Source organism: Hipposideros armiger, unplaced genomic scaffold (genome assembly GCF_001890085.2).
Source record: "Hipposideros armiger isolate ML-2016 unplaced genomic scaffold, ASM189008v1 scaffold_154, whole genome shotgun sequence".
Classification (NCBI taxonomy): Eukaryota; Metazoa; Chordata; class Mammalia; order Chiroptera; family Hipposideridae; genus Hipposideros; species Hipposideros armiger.
This window is the reverse complement of record NW_017731504.1, coordinates 2,416,665-2,432,669: the sequence shown is the minus strand read 5'-3', so window position 1 is coordinate 2,432,669 and position 16,005 is coordinate 2,416,665. Positions and strand designations below refer to the sequence as shown.

Below are 16,005 nucleotides of genomic sequence, written 5' to 3'. Positions count from 1 at the left end.
TAGATAGAATATATATATATATATATACATATATATATATATGTATATATATATATACATATATATATATATATACATATATACATATATATATATATATATATATACCGGGGTGCCAAAAAAATATATACAAGTGGACACTTTGGTCAACATTGCTCAAGCAGTAGTTTGCCATAATCAGAAGTGTCTAGATGCTGATGGCAACCACTTTGAGCACCTCTTGTAATTGAAGAAGTCAAATGTGACTTGTATTCATCTTTTGTTATTAGTATATATTTAGTATTATAATTTTAATACAGTTTTTCTTTCTTAAAATGTGTATACTTTTTTGGCACCTGTGTGTGTGCGTGTGTGTGTGTGTGTGTGTGTGTATGTGTGACTGTAACTGTAAGTACTGTATATGTCTCTTGGGCATTTCGGGTCTTTCTCACATATTCACTGAAGAAGTGCCCTTCGTTGTGCAAGCTTCTTTCATGAGAACTATATACCAAGAGCTGCAAAATCAACTGTCACAACTATGCAGAGCCTGAGGCTTGGATCAGGTGGTTCCCAATTCTCATAAACATTAGAATAATTGGAGGTTGGGCTTTTATTCCTGAACCCTACCCAAGACCCAATTAATTCATAATATCTCCAGATGATTCATGTGCAGCCAAGGTTGAGAACTACTGTGTTGTGCAAAGAACTTCACAAGAGTTGGATTCCCTTTGATGAACAGTGGAGAAATGCCAGCTTTAGTCAGAGGGAGGACTGAACAGAGCAAATACTTAAAGAGCAGGGGTGTGGTGGGGGGGAGGAAGGGAGGGGTGTGGAGGAATATTTTGACATAGAAGTTGAAGTAAGCAGACCAGAGGACCAGATAGAGAGAAAAAACTGGGAAAATAAGATGGTAGGGATGATCCAGAGGGTTTATAGTCAGGAAGTGAATTAGAGAAGGAGGATTTATAAGTGGGCACCCGACCATAAAATTATGAACCCAGAAAGCTTAGGTATGTTTCTTAGATATTTATTCATGGATTATCTTGAACATTATTGAATTTTTAAAATGTGAATTAGAGGGGACTGTTGCACACATATATTGATTTAACAAATGTGCCAGAAATGAATCGATAAGGACAAAATTAGCAAATCAGTGGCTGCCTGGGGGAGGGTGAGGTGCTGGGGCTTCGAGGGGGCAGAAGGGAGACATTACAAAGGGACACAGAGAAACATCTGGGCTGATGGATGTGTTCACTGCTTTGATTGTGGTGATACTTTTATGTGTATATATACATATATCAAAATATACCAAATTGTACACTTGATGCATGTACATTTTTTTGTGTATGTAAGCTGTTTCTCAATAAAACTGTTTTAAAAAAATGTGCTAATACTCATATATCCAAATGTCAAAATTACTTTCAGGGCTAGATTATAAACCATGCAATAAAATTAATCTCATTAGTTTTAGTTACACCTTTAATTTTTTTAACAAGTGATTAGATTAGATTATATAACATAATGATATGTCTTAATCATCAAAATTGATTCTAAATAACTTAGCCATTTTCAAAAATCAAATGCATCTTCAAGAGGCAAATATTTACTGCCACTAAGAATGATTCTCAAATGGCTCTTATGGGAATTAAGTGCTTAGAAGACAGCCTGATGAATTTACTAAGAATGGCCTGGGTTGACTTTAGAATTAATGCTTTGGTGGAAGGGAATAAAGGTTGATCAGTTTGGATAGAAGGATCCTGGAGCCACATTACCACCTACTTTTATTCCCTCCCCCAGGGAGGACATAGCAGAAGTTTAAAGGACTAGTCACATTCCAGAGCAGGGCATAGCATGCTGTATACATAATTTATTAATGTGTAGATGTTTTATGTTAATTCAAAGCCTTTTTGTTGCTTGATTGTTTTCCCCCTGCAGTTTCTTGTGAAAACGTAGTCAAAACGCCTTTCTGAGCTCTATCATTGTGTCATAACACTGTCACTCCGTGGCTGCATTTGAGGATGAATAATTATATGAGCAGCATGACTTTCTGATGAACAAATTAGCCCAATATTTATTAATAATAACTGCTTTTTCTTACAGTGGCTAATGAAAAACTGCAGGGTGGATTCATGTTGTGCTTTCTGGATGATGGATGCGGTATGAGCCCTGGTAAGTTAATTGTCTAGATACCTAACTGGCTGTTAGAGGAAACAGCCTGAAAAACCATAAAATAAATAAAAGTAAATTGAGCTATCTATGCAAAAACAGGTATGAAGCTATGGGGGAAAATAAACCCCAGAATTAACATACCTTTGAACTTTTAAGATTTAAATACTTCAGCTGACAGAGTAAATTCATTGTAACCATCTAAACCAAGACACAAAATGTATGTAAATAAATATTGCCAGAAAAATGAAAGACAGAAGGCACTTGATTATTTATGAGAAAACGCATCTGGAAATGAATAGAATGAAAATAGTAACTGGTTGGACTCTGAGACTGTTTTTAGACCATCCTTCAGATGTTGCTTGCAAGAAGAGCTTTGAGGCAGTTTTCAGTGCTTTTAGGCTATTTTTAATTTCCTATTTTACCTTGGGGTAAAGGTCACCTCTCCTTGTTTTTAGCAGTTTGTGATTTTTCTCTGCATTTTCAAAGGTTTAGTTGCTTCAGTTGAATGTACCCATCATAATGAATACATCTATAAAACATTGCATGACTCATCTTTGTATCTTCAAGGCTCACAAAAAGCCAGAATATAGTAGGTGTACAATACCTATTTGCTGTGGAACTGAAATGTTTATTCCCTCTGTTGAGGGCTTTGAGTTATTTGGGATAGCTTATTGCGGAATTCTTATAACACTTGTCTATGTCCCACAAAGCAAAGTTTTTGACTGACTGGGTTTAAAATTGTGAGTTCAAGTAATAATGGAACCGTTCTAGTAAGTCCCATAGCAGAGGAAAGACAGCTCATTGGTGCTGATAGAAGGTAGGAATACAAAATAAAACACTTATCTTCTTCTGAGTGTCTGAAGTTCCCCCTTGATCTGAACAGTCAAAGAATATTTACTAGCAAGTTTAGAAATGCTCAAATATCCTACTCAGATCTTGTTCTGTCTTTGTTTGGATAATTTTGATTTTTCCAGGTCATTTTGATTAAAAGTATTGTTGGTTCTTAGTGTTTAAAAAAGAGAAAGCAGAGTTTGTGAGAAAACCATGCTGAGAAAGCAGTTTCATTTTCTTCACTGCTAGGTTCAATGTTAAGTTAATTTCCCTGAATTCTTAAAATAAATTACAGAATATATGATGTATCCCAAGGCAGTTCTTTAAAAACAGAAGCAACTCCTTTTATATGGGTCCATAAATAAAATGATCAAAACACAGACAAGTGACTAATACTCAGATCTTTTGAAGGAACTCACACTTCAGTTGACATATACAATAGTATTAAAAAAGCTCACTAGTGTTGAGGGAGCAATTCTTTATTAACATTGATTGGACATTAAGTAATTAGTTAGGAGGAAGAGTTTATCTGATGTCTGAAAAAAAGAACCTATCTGTTGTCCAGATCAAACCTGACTAATAGAAGATGCCTGCAGTAATTTCCAAACTTGTTTCACCTCCAGTCTTGTCCCGTTATATTCCTCTCCCCATCAGAAATCCTTAATGCATTTTTTTTATTTTAATAGAAATCATATCATGTCATTCTGCTGCTTAAAACTCTTAGTGGTTTTCCATTACTTTAGATTAATTCATACTCCCTAGTAATGCTTTAGATTTTTTTGAGTCTCTGAAGTTCTCCCCTTGGTCTGAATAGTCAAATAATTTATTAGCTGGTTTAGAAATGCTCAGATATCCTACAGTTCTTGTTCTGACTTTGGCTAATTTTGGCTTTTGCATTATTTGGCCTCTGATCTTTTCTCCTGTTCACTTCCTTGCTGCTAGCACTCCAGCCACACTTGACTGGCGCTCCATTATTTGAATCTCATCTCAGATGTCACCTTATGAAAGCGACCTTCCCTGATCATTCTGTCTGCAGGCCACACTCCTCTATCACATCACCCTGGTTTTGTTTCCTTGGCTTAACACTCTCAGAAATGAACTTGTTTGTTTGCCTACTTATTTCAGTCTGTTTCTCCTACCATTACATAAAGTTGTTGAGAGCAGGGGTCGTATCTGTCCTATTCAGAGTTCTGTCCCTTTGCCCAGAACTCTGGCCACCGTACGCGGGAGTCTATGTAGTATACGATGAAAACCATAAGATTTGGTCTTTGACAACTCTGGGCTGTAATCCTGGCAGTAGCATGTATCAGCCGTGTGACGTTAGGCAGATTACATACATTTCTTAAATTTTCTCATCTGTCATATTCAGAACATAATAATATCTTTCTTGTAGTTCTGTTATAAATATTAAATAGTTAATGTAAATATATAATATAGTACCTAACACATATTAGACCAGGGGTCAGCAAACTGTGGCTCGTGAGCCACATGTGGCTCTTTGAGTACGTACATGTGACTCTGAAGGAAAATTGAAAATGGAAATGAAACTATCATAGGTTCATTTGTAAAATTTTTAAAGGATATTATCCACATAATGGTAATTTTATTTGTTTTATGGCTCTCGAATAATTTTTAAATTGTTGTGAGGGACAGGATTGGCTCTTCCGTCTCAAAAGTTTGCTGACCCCTGTACTAGACAATCAATAAATGGTAACTAATATTGTCATTATGGACACCCTCACCTAATGCCTAACACCTTATAAGAACATGTGATTGAATATCCAGTTAGCTTTTAGCAAGCAAAGTGCCTGGTAGCCTTTACATGCCCATACTGGGTATCACTGTACTTATAGCCTGTCTGCCCCCAGACTGACACAGGGCCCTCTGGGCAATTCTAGAGCGTGTATTCAGTTAGGCCAATTGGGAGAGCCATTTCTATCTTTTCCTGTTGCCCTGGGATCATCCCTGTTTCTGGAGGTATGCGTTTTCTGAGGTCCATTGAATTCTTCTCTAGGATTCCAGAATGCCCTGAGAGCTCAGGAGTCTAACTCTGAGCGTCTGAAACAAGTATCCCTTCTTTCCCAAGTAGTATCAGAACAGAAGCCATTCTGCTCTTCTCAGTCTCATGTGGGGCTGGATAAGAGCCAAATCCATGGAACATTACTAGTGGTACAAATCATCATAATGCTTGCAATTTATTAGCATTTATCAAGTGCCATGTGTTATATTCAGGGTTTCACAGATACATCATCTCATCTAAGTCATTTCTTTTATCTTCATAACTCTGTGATAGAAGTATTAATAGTTCCCTTTAGAGACAAGAAAATTAACATTCAGAGTTTTAAATTCTTATTTACTCCAAGCCAATGCATGGCTAAGTCTATCTGGTGAACTTCAAATATAATACTGTTAAGATTCTAGTCACAGATGATGGAGCCTGACAAGGATCCTTGTTTCTGGGCTGACCCAAAAGGTATGCATTTGTCCTAATGTCCTGAGATATGTGTGACGTTGTGACAATTGAGCCTCTGGTCACTGTCATAATTCTTAACCACCTTAAATGTCTTTGTCAATTGCAGAGGAAGCCTCCGACATCATTTACTTTGGAACATCCAAGAAACGGTTATCGACCTTAAAGTTCATTGGGCAATATGGCAATGGTCTTAAAAGGTGAGAAATTTTTTTCCTTTAAGGCGAGTATTGATATTGGGAACAATAGTTAAAAGCAGTCTTATAACAGAATGGTCCAAGTTTGTAAAGCTTAAAAATAATATAAATTTGGGAGTCCTACCTTGTTTGGAATCTCCATACCCTTAGTGGACTTGGATCTTTACATTTTAAAAATTAATTTTCAAATAGATGATGAGTCTTCTTTCCAGCATTGCTGTACTTTAAAGCTTCATTGTATCTCTATGTTCTATTGTTTCTCAAAGCATAGTTTAGTGCAGGTATTATTTGTGCCCGCAGCTTATTTTATTAGTATGCTTCAATGAAAGGCAAGGTTATGAGGTCACTGTCACCACTGTGGCGCCTGCCAGGGACAGATGATTGTTGTTTTTTTTCTTCAGCCCCCACAGCACCTTATCTCCAGCAGCCGTGTCTCAAGCAAGACTGTGGGGCTGGATTAATTCAAATCCATCTGCTCTACTTTGAGAACAAAAATCATATTATACCTCTTAATGAGGGTCAGCAAAACAGTGGCGTTATTTCGGTGAAGAGAACAACCTGTTACAGCACACAGTTCCATGCCTGCCTGTTCCTTCTTGTTAGTGTTTGAGTTGTAAACCGTTATGTTCTTGATTTTTAATATAGTGGATCCATGAGGATTGGAAAAGACTTTATTCTTTTCACAAAGAAGGAGGAAACGATGACCTGTGTGTTTTTTTCTCAGACATTCTGTGAAAGAGAAGGTCTGAGTGAGGTGAGTTGCGATTTTTCTTCGGTTCCATTGGTAACAGTGTAGTTTTCACTTCCCATATAAGGGGGTGAAGTCTATCGTAAGTTCTTTACGATTCTGATTTAGAAATTTAGGAATATGTTTTGAAAATGGAGGGAGGGTAGCTGGCCATTCTGGGGTTATTGGAGGCCTGTCCTATTGACCCTTTCTTGAGTGAGTTTTTGACTTCTAGGCATTTTGCAGGACTTTATTTTCCTTATCCATGTACTCAAATCTCCCAGGATAAGGGGCTCCTTTTGGCACAATGAGCTTTTTTCAAAGAAGTCTGCAAAACATTTCTGCCATTATGTACCATAAATAGATTATCATTTTAAAAATAAATAGAACATTGAATTTAAAGACTGGGAATACAAAAATCTAAAAGAATTGAATGTGAAATAGAATAAAACTATAACTCTAGTGACCATAATTTTAACTCCACTTGATGACCCAGAGACATTTTATTAATTTTCAGCGTCTGAGTTTTACTATTAAGAACATCAGTTATAATTCAGTGCAGAAAGTATGTGTTGTAAACTGATGTCTGCCCAGCACTGGATAGACCCTGTGTAAGGTAGAAAACAAGTAGAAGATCATCTACTTCAGATCATCTATCAGATCATCTACTGATTGTCAAAGTGTTTTCAGCATTGTCACAAAATAAGGCAGATGCATATGAATTGGATAAATAACAAAATGAAGATGTTTAAAAAGAACAATGAATATGTGTTCCTGCTGTTATGAATTGCCAAAAGCAATGATATGGATGGAGAGATTAGAGAGCCTTGAGTGGTCAATGAGGGTTTTATGGAGCGAGTACAACTTGCAACTGGAAAGGCTGGTTCGTACAGAGAAGTGGCATACAGCATGTCCCAGACTGGACATGAGTATGGCGTTTGGGGGTACAGTATGGAAATGTGAAGTTGCCCAGCAGGAGCACAGCGTGTCCACAGCAGCAGTGGAGTGGGCCTGGGTAATAGGAATAGTCTACAGGCAATAGGGAGTAGTCGAGTGGGATTCTGACATGAGGAAACGTGCAACTTGATGCTTTATGTATGTAAAGGGCATGGGAAATTAGGCCAAAACTGAGGTTATAGCTTTCTTAAAATGGACCATTCTCTTCTCCCCCATTTTTTTTGGGGGTGCTAAAACCAGCAACCTCTTTCCTTTTCCACAGAGGCAATCTCTTTAAACAATATTAGCTGATTATTTTGATATTTTTTTGGGTATCTATGTACTGTGCTTGTGTTGTTAGTTCTTGATTTGATTTATGCATTATCTATTAACCTCCCATGATAACAAAGGGAGATTTATCTATTTTTTTCCTCTGCCCATATCTCTCTCTCACACACACACACCCTTTCAATTCTCCACCCTCATCGTAGCTTGATTGTAATGATAGTTACAGTATTTACATTATGAGACTATATAAAAACACTATTCACAATTGTACCATGTCATAAACTATTATTTTTTCTCTTTCCCATGTAACTTTTTATTTTCCCTGGAATTAACAATTGTCTGCTTAGTGTTCTTGTACTTAACACTACCACTGAATATTTGCATGGTTTTCTGCATTCATCGTTTCTCATGAGTCGCAGCTCACGCTTCTGCTTCCTGTGGGTGGCGTACAGCCGCCGTCCTGGGATCTGTCCTTGTCACTGTCCTAGCGAGTTTCTTCACCTTTCTTCTGTATCAGATCTCAGATCCTAGATCTTAAATCGCACGTGTTCTTTCCTAGCTTGCTCCTTCTTCTTGGTATAACATACCCTCCAGTAGCTTTCTTAGTAAGGGCGTATGAGAGGTAAAATGTTTTTAGACCTCACACACATGCATGAAAATGTTTTCATCTTGCTTGAAAACTTAATGATAGTTTGGTTTGGTATTATTTCTAGGTTGGAATAAATTTCCCTCAGAGCTTTGAAGGCATTTCTCCATTATCTTCTAATGTATAGTGTTGTTATTGAAATGTCAGAAGCCATTTTAACTCCTGAGTCTTGTATGTGACTTATTCTTATTTTCACCCTTCTACTTTTTGAATGTCAGAAGAATCTTCTTTATTTTCAATGTTCTGATTCCAATGTTTTGCCTTTGGGCGAGTCTATTTGCATCTATTGTGCTGAGTGCTTATTGTATGTTTTCAATCTGGAAACTCATATCCTTCAATCCTGGGATATTTTCCTGCAACATTTGATAATTTCTTTCACCCATATTCTTTTATAACTCCTGATTCTTAGCTCTTGGACATCAGGGACTAGTTCTTTAATTTTCTTCTCTTTCCTGCCCTACCTTTTGTCCTTTGTATTTTTGTTTTCTTTGCTGGGAGATTTTATAACATTTACCTTTCAACTCTTTCATAGAAATTCTTTCTTTATAACCATATTCTTAATTTTCAAGAAGTCTTTTCTATTCTCTCAATGTTACTTTTGAAAATATATCTAGTTCTTGTTTCATGGATACAGTGTTTTCTCATAGAACTCTGAAGATACTAACAATGATTAATTTTTTTCCCCTGAAATTTTCATGTTCCTCTTACAGTTTTTGTTTCCATTGAGTTTTTGTTTATACTTGTTTATTTGATCTCTATTTATCATATTAGATGCTTTTCTTAGATGGTTATTCATTCTGAATACAGTAAGTCCTCAATGTTACGGGTAGGTTTTTGGAAACTGTGTCTTTAAGCAAAACAATGTGTAATGAAGCCAATTTTACCATAGGCTAATTGTATATTATAATAAACAAGAGTTAAGTTCCTATAGCATACTTCTGGTCTCAAAAACATCACCAAACTTCTAAGTAAAGACCCAAAACACTTCTAATACTAAACATTGAAATAAATGTGAGCTATACATACATTTAAGAAAGATCAGTAAAAACAAATAAGAGAATTCTTCTCCAATCCACTTATTCCAGTGCAGGGCTGCCAGGGGTAGGAGCCTCTCCCAGCAGCTTAGGGTACAAGGCATGAACCCACCCTGGACAGGACATCCTTCCATCTCAGGGTGCACTCACACACCTACAGTCACTCAGACTGGAACAGTGTAGACATGCAGATTCACCTCATGTGTGCATCTGTGGGATATGGGAGGACACTAGTGTACCCAGAGAAAACCCACACAGACATGGGGAGAACGTGCAAACTCAACAGACAGTGACCCTGTCCAGGAATCATTTTTTTTTTCTCGTCAACATTGTAATGGAACAATGTTGAACAAAAGGACTTTATTTGAGAACCTGATGTACTTTAAAGATTAGTTCAATAAAATGCTGATTGAAAGCTCTGAGAATGTGGAGGGCTTGGCAGCTATGAGTGTCACAATAACAATATCTAGCTGGGCTGTGTTGTTGGAAAACCCTCAGTGTATTTTCTTTATGTCTTTCCTTCTGGGCTGGTCAGATTTCTCAGAGAAGACTCCTGCAGTCTTCTGCCTGAAGGGCTACCTGACAGTCTTCTGGGAGCTGAATGGGAGAAGAGATTTGGGGTTCTCAGTATCATTCATATGTATATTATATCTATATAACTATCTACCTATATCTATATCATCTCTCTTTATATTTTTTCCACTTAATGACTCTAATTTCAGTAAGGCCCCCTGACAACTGCCTGGTATGTCATTTGATGCAGGAACGCTTTGTCCCACTCTTTCCAGAGTGACTATCCAGTCTTTGTGGATGTAGGGGAAGAGCTATTGTCAGATGGGAGTCTGGATGCATTTCCAGCTCCCTTACCCCTTTGCCTACCTCTAGAGTTAATTTGTGCCATCAATTTCTATGCCATTTTAAGGGATTATGAATTTTAAATCAAGCTGGTTCTTCTGTTTTCCTGCATGGGCTTTGGATTGGTTTTCTTGGATATGCTGTCTTCTACTTTTCAACTTATAAAATGCCAATACTGTTGCTTCCCCTGCCGTTCTACCCATATTTCAAAAGAGAGTAGAAGTAGATTGTATCTGTCCCATTGCACAATTGAGCATTTTAGAATAAAATCCTGACTATACAGATTTGTTATGTGTCTCTTCCTCATAAAACTAGAATACAGGAGAGGAGTAAACTTTTAACTTTGTGTTTGGTAATTTGTCTGAAGAGTGGACTGAATTAGGATCAGACAAAAAGAATGATGGTTTTTATTTGTGTATTTCATAGTAAATTGATTTTTTTTATATAGGTTGTGGTTCCAATACCTTCATGGTTAACAAGAACCAGAGAATCTGTCACAGATGATCCTCAGAAATTCTCAACGGAATTGTCTATAATTTATAAGTACTCTCCATTTAAAACTGAAGCTGAATTAATGCAGCAATTTGGTGTAATCTATGGGAAATGTGGTAAGATCATAAAACTGAAATTTTGATGGAAATATTTGTTTTCAGTGTTGCTTGAAAGACACTACGTATATGTGTTCATATTTTTTCTATTCATAATATCATGTGGAATCTCACATGAGGCAAGTCATTTTTTACGTGTAAGTTTTTGTATTAAGAGAATCCAAGCCTATATAACTCTAAGTCCCTGACACTAGGAGAAAGGCTTATACTTATATGAACTTGGTGAAAATGATGCAAAGAGGATGATCCAAGCCATAACCACAGGGGCTTCACAGTCCCTACACCAGACAGCAAAGTTAGAAGACACTGTAGTATCTAAGGGTAGATGATCCCAGGGTTGTAAGAGTTAGCTATTTATAAAGTAGTGAATCCAGTTTTCTGTGGAAGGAAGCAAAAGCTTTGTAGATATTCTTTTTCACATTAACAGATCTTTTTGTATTCTTTCAGCCTCTGCCAACTTTCCACTCAACATGTAGACTGTACTGTCCAGTAACATTTTCCAGTGCCAGTCTTTTCTCTAGACTTCCACCACTTTTCATATCTAGAAGCAAACATAACTCTACTCTAGAGAAGCTATGTGTATTCTGCTTTTTGCAACTCTTTGATTTATATAATGTTTATACAGAAATTCTGAGAAATTTGTTTCTGACTTAGCCTATGTCACTTTCATTACTTCTTAACCTGTAGCATTTTAATAGTGATTTTAAAAAATTTCAATTATAGTTGACATTCGATATTATTTTGTATTTGTTTCAGGTGTTTAGCATAGTGGTTAGACATTTATATAATTTACGAACAGATCCTCCCCAGTAAGTCTAATATCCACCAGGCACTATACATAGTTATTACAATGTTATTGATTATATTTCCTATGCTGTATTTTACATCTCTGTGACTATTTTGTAACTACCAATTTGTGCTTCTTAATCCCTTCACCTTTTTTACCCGGCCTCCCAAACCCCCTCTCATCTGGCAGCCTTCCATTTGTTCTTTGTGTCAACTGAATAATTATATTGGCTAAGTATTCCATCACAAAAAAGGATTTATTTGGGAAAAAGGAAAAGGAAAAGGAAAAAGTACTGTAACCCAGCACCAGCATGTGCAGACCTCGTAAGCCCTGTGCACATTCTGGCTTGTGTACTAAGATGGAGAATATTTAAGGCAGGGAGACAGGAAGTTAGAACGATAGAGTTTTATGAAAAGGAAGTTAGGACCATAGAATTTGACTAGGTGTTCTCATGAACGTCCATGAGCCCATCTCCTCCCATAGATCTCCCAGCCTAATCAGTTTTCTTAAAAGTCCCAGTTCATCTTTATCATCTATATCTTATAGTGGTGTTTTGTGTCATCCTTTACCCTTTCGCATAGAGGAAAAATAGTGGCAATTAAATAAGTATTAATTTTATTAACATATACATGATATACTTTGAGGACAGTTAATGTAATCTCTTAGTTGACTTCTAATTGGGATATACTACAAATACTAATGAAGAGTGCACTATTTCCTGAATACTTTTCTAAATGGTTTATAAAAATTAACTCATTTAATCCTCAAAGCAACTATATGTTTTGGGTACCTTGTAAGCTTCACTGTATAGATTCAAAAAATTAGGTTCAAAGAGGTTAGGAATCTTATCTCAGGTCATTGCACTAGTAAATGGTTGATCTAGGATTTAGACACAGGCATGTAGGCTCCCAAAGTCAAATTTTTAACCACTATGCTGTTTTCCGTTATATTTAAGTACTACCAAAAAAAAAAGAGAAAAGTATAATTGGTTGATCTTTTAATTTCTCTGACAATCCTGATGTTCTTCATATCATAAACAATGCTGTAAAGAATTCAGACTTTGTGTTACCTGTGCTTTAGATCAGGAGTCAGCAAACCATTGCCCATAGGTCAAATCTGGCCCCATACCTGTTCTTGTAAATAAAGTTTTATTGGAATATGGCCACACTCATTCATTTATGTATTCTCAGTCGCAGCTTTCATGCTACAGTGGTAGCGTTGTGAGTAGTTGCGACACAGACCATATGGCCTGCAAAGCCAGAAATATTTATTACCTGGGCCCTTACAGAAAAAACTTGCCAGCACCTGTTATAGGGTCTAAAAGCAATGTTTTACATATGTACAAATTTAAAAAAACTCATATTTGTTCTTATGCACATTGATTTTAGTTCTACCAATGAGAGTTTTACCTATAATAAAATTTGGCTAAGGCTCATAACAGTTTTCATAATGCAAATTTTGAAAAGAGTGCCCAAGTTTAAGACTCCACATTGAAAGACTTAATAATGAATTGAGCAGTAATAAGAAATGCTGTACTGTAGAAACTCAACACTCTTTGGCAGAAAGTGGTATTTCTATAAGACTTATATCTTGGAAGTCGTCCAAGCATATTTACTGACATACAAAGGGAAATTTGGCCTAGAGAAGGCTTAAGTCAATAGATGGGGTATTATCACCATGACTAATATTTAGTGCAGTTAAAATATTGACAAGTCAAACATCTATTTTCCACTAGGTACTTTGCTGGTTATTTATAACTTGAAGCTTCTGCTTAATGGAGAACCAGAGTTGGATGTTAAAACTGACAAGGAAGATATACTGATAGCTGGAGCTCTTGAGAAGTGAGTAATGTGTGTGTGTGTGTGTGTGACAGAATGTCTCTCAACAATGGCACTGACCTGTAGTTAGGAGCCCTGCATCCTGGTTCTAGGTCAGAGGTTACTGGGCTTTAGCACTAGGACAAGTAATTTTACCCCAATTACAGGTGAAGTAAGTTAGACTAGACCACTGGTCCCCAAACCTGACTGAATCTCTGAGTGACTTGGGCACCTTTTTTTTTCTTTTATCCTGGGCAGCTTTTTAAGAAGTATAGGATCCTTATCCAATTGTCTATCGAAGGACACTTCGGTTGTTTCCATGTCTTGGCCACTGTAAACAAAGCTGCAATGAACATTGGAGCACATATATCTTTACAGATAAATGTTTTCAGATTTTTTTGGTAGATACCCAGGAAAGGGATTGCTGGGTCTTATGGTAATTCTATTCTTAATTTTTTGAGGAACCTTCACACTGCCTTCCATAGTGACTGCACCAATCTGCATTCCCACCAACAGTGCATGAGGGTTCCTTTTTCTCCACAGCCTCTCCAACTCTTGTCTTGTTGATGATAGCCATTCTAACTGGTATGAGGTGATATCTCATTGTGGTTTTTATTTGCATTTCTCTGATGATTAATGATATTGAGCATCTTTTCATATGTCTGTTGGCCATCTGTATGTTCTTTTCGGAGAAATGTCTATTCAGGCCCTCTGCCCATTTTTTAATTGGATTGTTTGTGTTTTTGTTGTTGAGTTGTATGAGTTCCTTATATATTTTGGGTATTAGCCCCTTATCAGAGGTGTTGTTTGCAAAAATCTTCTCCAATAAACTTTAATTAAAAAAAAAGTGTAGGATCCTGTCTCATTCCAAACCTATTGAGTCAGACTCTCCAGGTATTAAGCCTAGTAATGAATATTTTCCATGTGTTCCCCAGGTGATGCAGAGGTGCCAGCATGTTTGGGACCATTGGAATATAAGATCTTTAATATTCTCTAATTCTAAAATTCCTATTTTATGAATATTAAAACTGAAAAAGGCATCGAGTTCATTATTCTTTACAGACCATTAAAAATGCATCAGTATGGTATGAATTAAAAAGGAATATAACCAAATAGTAATTCAGAATGGCCCTATAAACTGCATACTTGCAGTTTATAAATAGATAAATTGACAGATTCATTTTCTGTGGCTATTAGGAATCCATAGGAAACAGAAAGTGCTGGGGGAGGGGGGAGGTGTGGGTGAAAAATGTGAGAAGTAATGAAATAGTGACTAAACCAAGGTTTCTCTAAAATAATTTTGTATATAAAACTTGTTAGCTTGAGTGTGCAGTTTCTTCATGTTAGAATTCTAGAGCTAGAAGGGATTTTAAAGGAATGTAATCCAATTTGATTCACTTTATAGGTTGTCCAATAGAAATATATAAAGAGAACCACAGTATGAACCATATGTATACTTTCAAATTTTCTAGTAGTCATATTAAGAAAAGAGAAACAGGTACAAATAATTTTAATAATATTTTAATTTAATCTGGTATATGTAAAATATTATAATTTCAATTTGAAAAATATGAAGAGATATTTTGCATTCTTTTTTTATATTAAATCTTTGAAATCCATGGTGTGTGTTACACATATAGCACATATTAATTTGGACTAGTGCCCGGTAGCCACATGTGCCCAGTAGCTGCCGTATTGGACAGTGTTTTTTTTTTTTTTTTTAAAGATTTTTATTGGGGAATTGGGGTGATGGGAACAGTGCTGGGGAATTGGGGAAAGGGGAACAGACAAGTTGCTGTCGTTTTGTTCTTCAATCTAGTTGTGGAGGACGTTGCTTCACTGGCCCAAGTTGGCACCATCATTGCGCTCTTCTCTGGCGAGGCAGATCAGTCGCCGGCTTCTGGACGGCCGCTCACTGCGGCTGCTGGCCGCTCACGCTGGCTGCTGGCCACACACGGTAGCCCATTGCAATCCACTGCCACAGGGACTGCAGCCCACGCCGTCGCCGGCGACTCATGACAGCCCAGCTCCAGGTTGAGCTGTTGTTCAGCATCTTAGCTGTAGAGGGCAGTGTCACTGGCCCTCATATGTGGGATCCGAACCGGGGCCCTCTGGCATCCCAAGCGAGTTCTTAACCATCGCGCCACTCGGCCGGCCCTGGACAGTGTACTTTTATATCAAATAGTAACACCCAATTAAACACATCAACTTAACAGAGAACTACTTTTTTTTTTTTTTACTTTGAAGTGAAATTTAGAAAGTCCCTTCCACAGTTAGAAAATGTAACTGGTAACACTTTTTAGATGATGTTTTCTATTTTTTTCTGACTTATGCTTTTTCTCATTTCATTCCAACATGTGGAACTCTTCATTTACACAGAAATGGAGGTTGTTTTCTTTTTGGGGGGGAAAAAAATCCAGCCTAATTGCTGTTGGACAACTCCTGGGAACACTTTTGCCAACATTAATATGCCAAAGTAAAAAAATAGGCCTATTACTGGCACCTCAATTACTATCTCTCCCCTTTCCTCCTGGCTTTGTCCATCCGCTCAAGAGCTGTTTCCAAAACCAATATCTCATGCTGTTTAAAAGCCTTGAGCATACATTTTCAAACAGTTATCTATCAGAGTGCCTTGGCATTTCAACGCTAGCATCAGGAAAC

At 37.0% G+C, this 16,005-nt stretch overlaps 1 protein-coding gene across 1 annotated transcript in view; it reads left to right on the top strand.

The window, feature by feature from the left end:
• MORC1 (MORC family CW-type zinc finger 1) overlaps window positions 1–16,005 on the top strand; it is a 193,247-nt gene that overhangs the window by 25,737 nt on the left and 151,505 nt on the right. Inside the window, exons 3-7 of the mRNA XM_019651169.1 lie at window positions 2,080–2,148; window positions 5,559–5,649; window positions 6,292–6,400; window positions 10,581–10,740; window positions 13,263–13,368. Of these exons, the coding sequence (XP_019506714.1) occupies window positions 2,080–2,148; window positions 5,559–5,649; window positions 6,292–6,400; window positions 10,581–10,740; window positions 13,263–13,368 (535 nt within the window). The remainder of the gene's footprint in view (window positions 1–2,079; window positions 2,149–5,558; window positions 5,650–6,291; window positions 6,401–10,580; window positions 10,741–13,262; window positions 13,369–16,005) is intronic.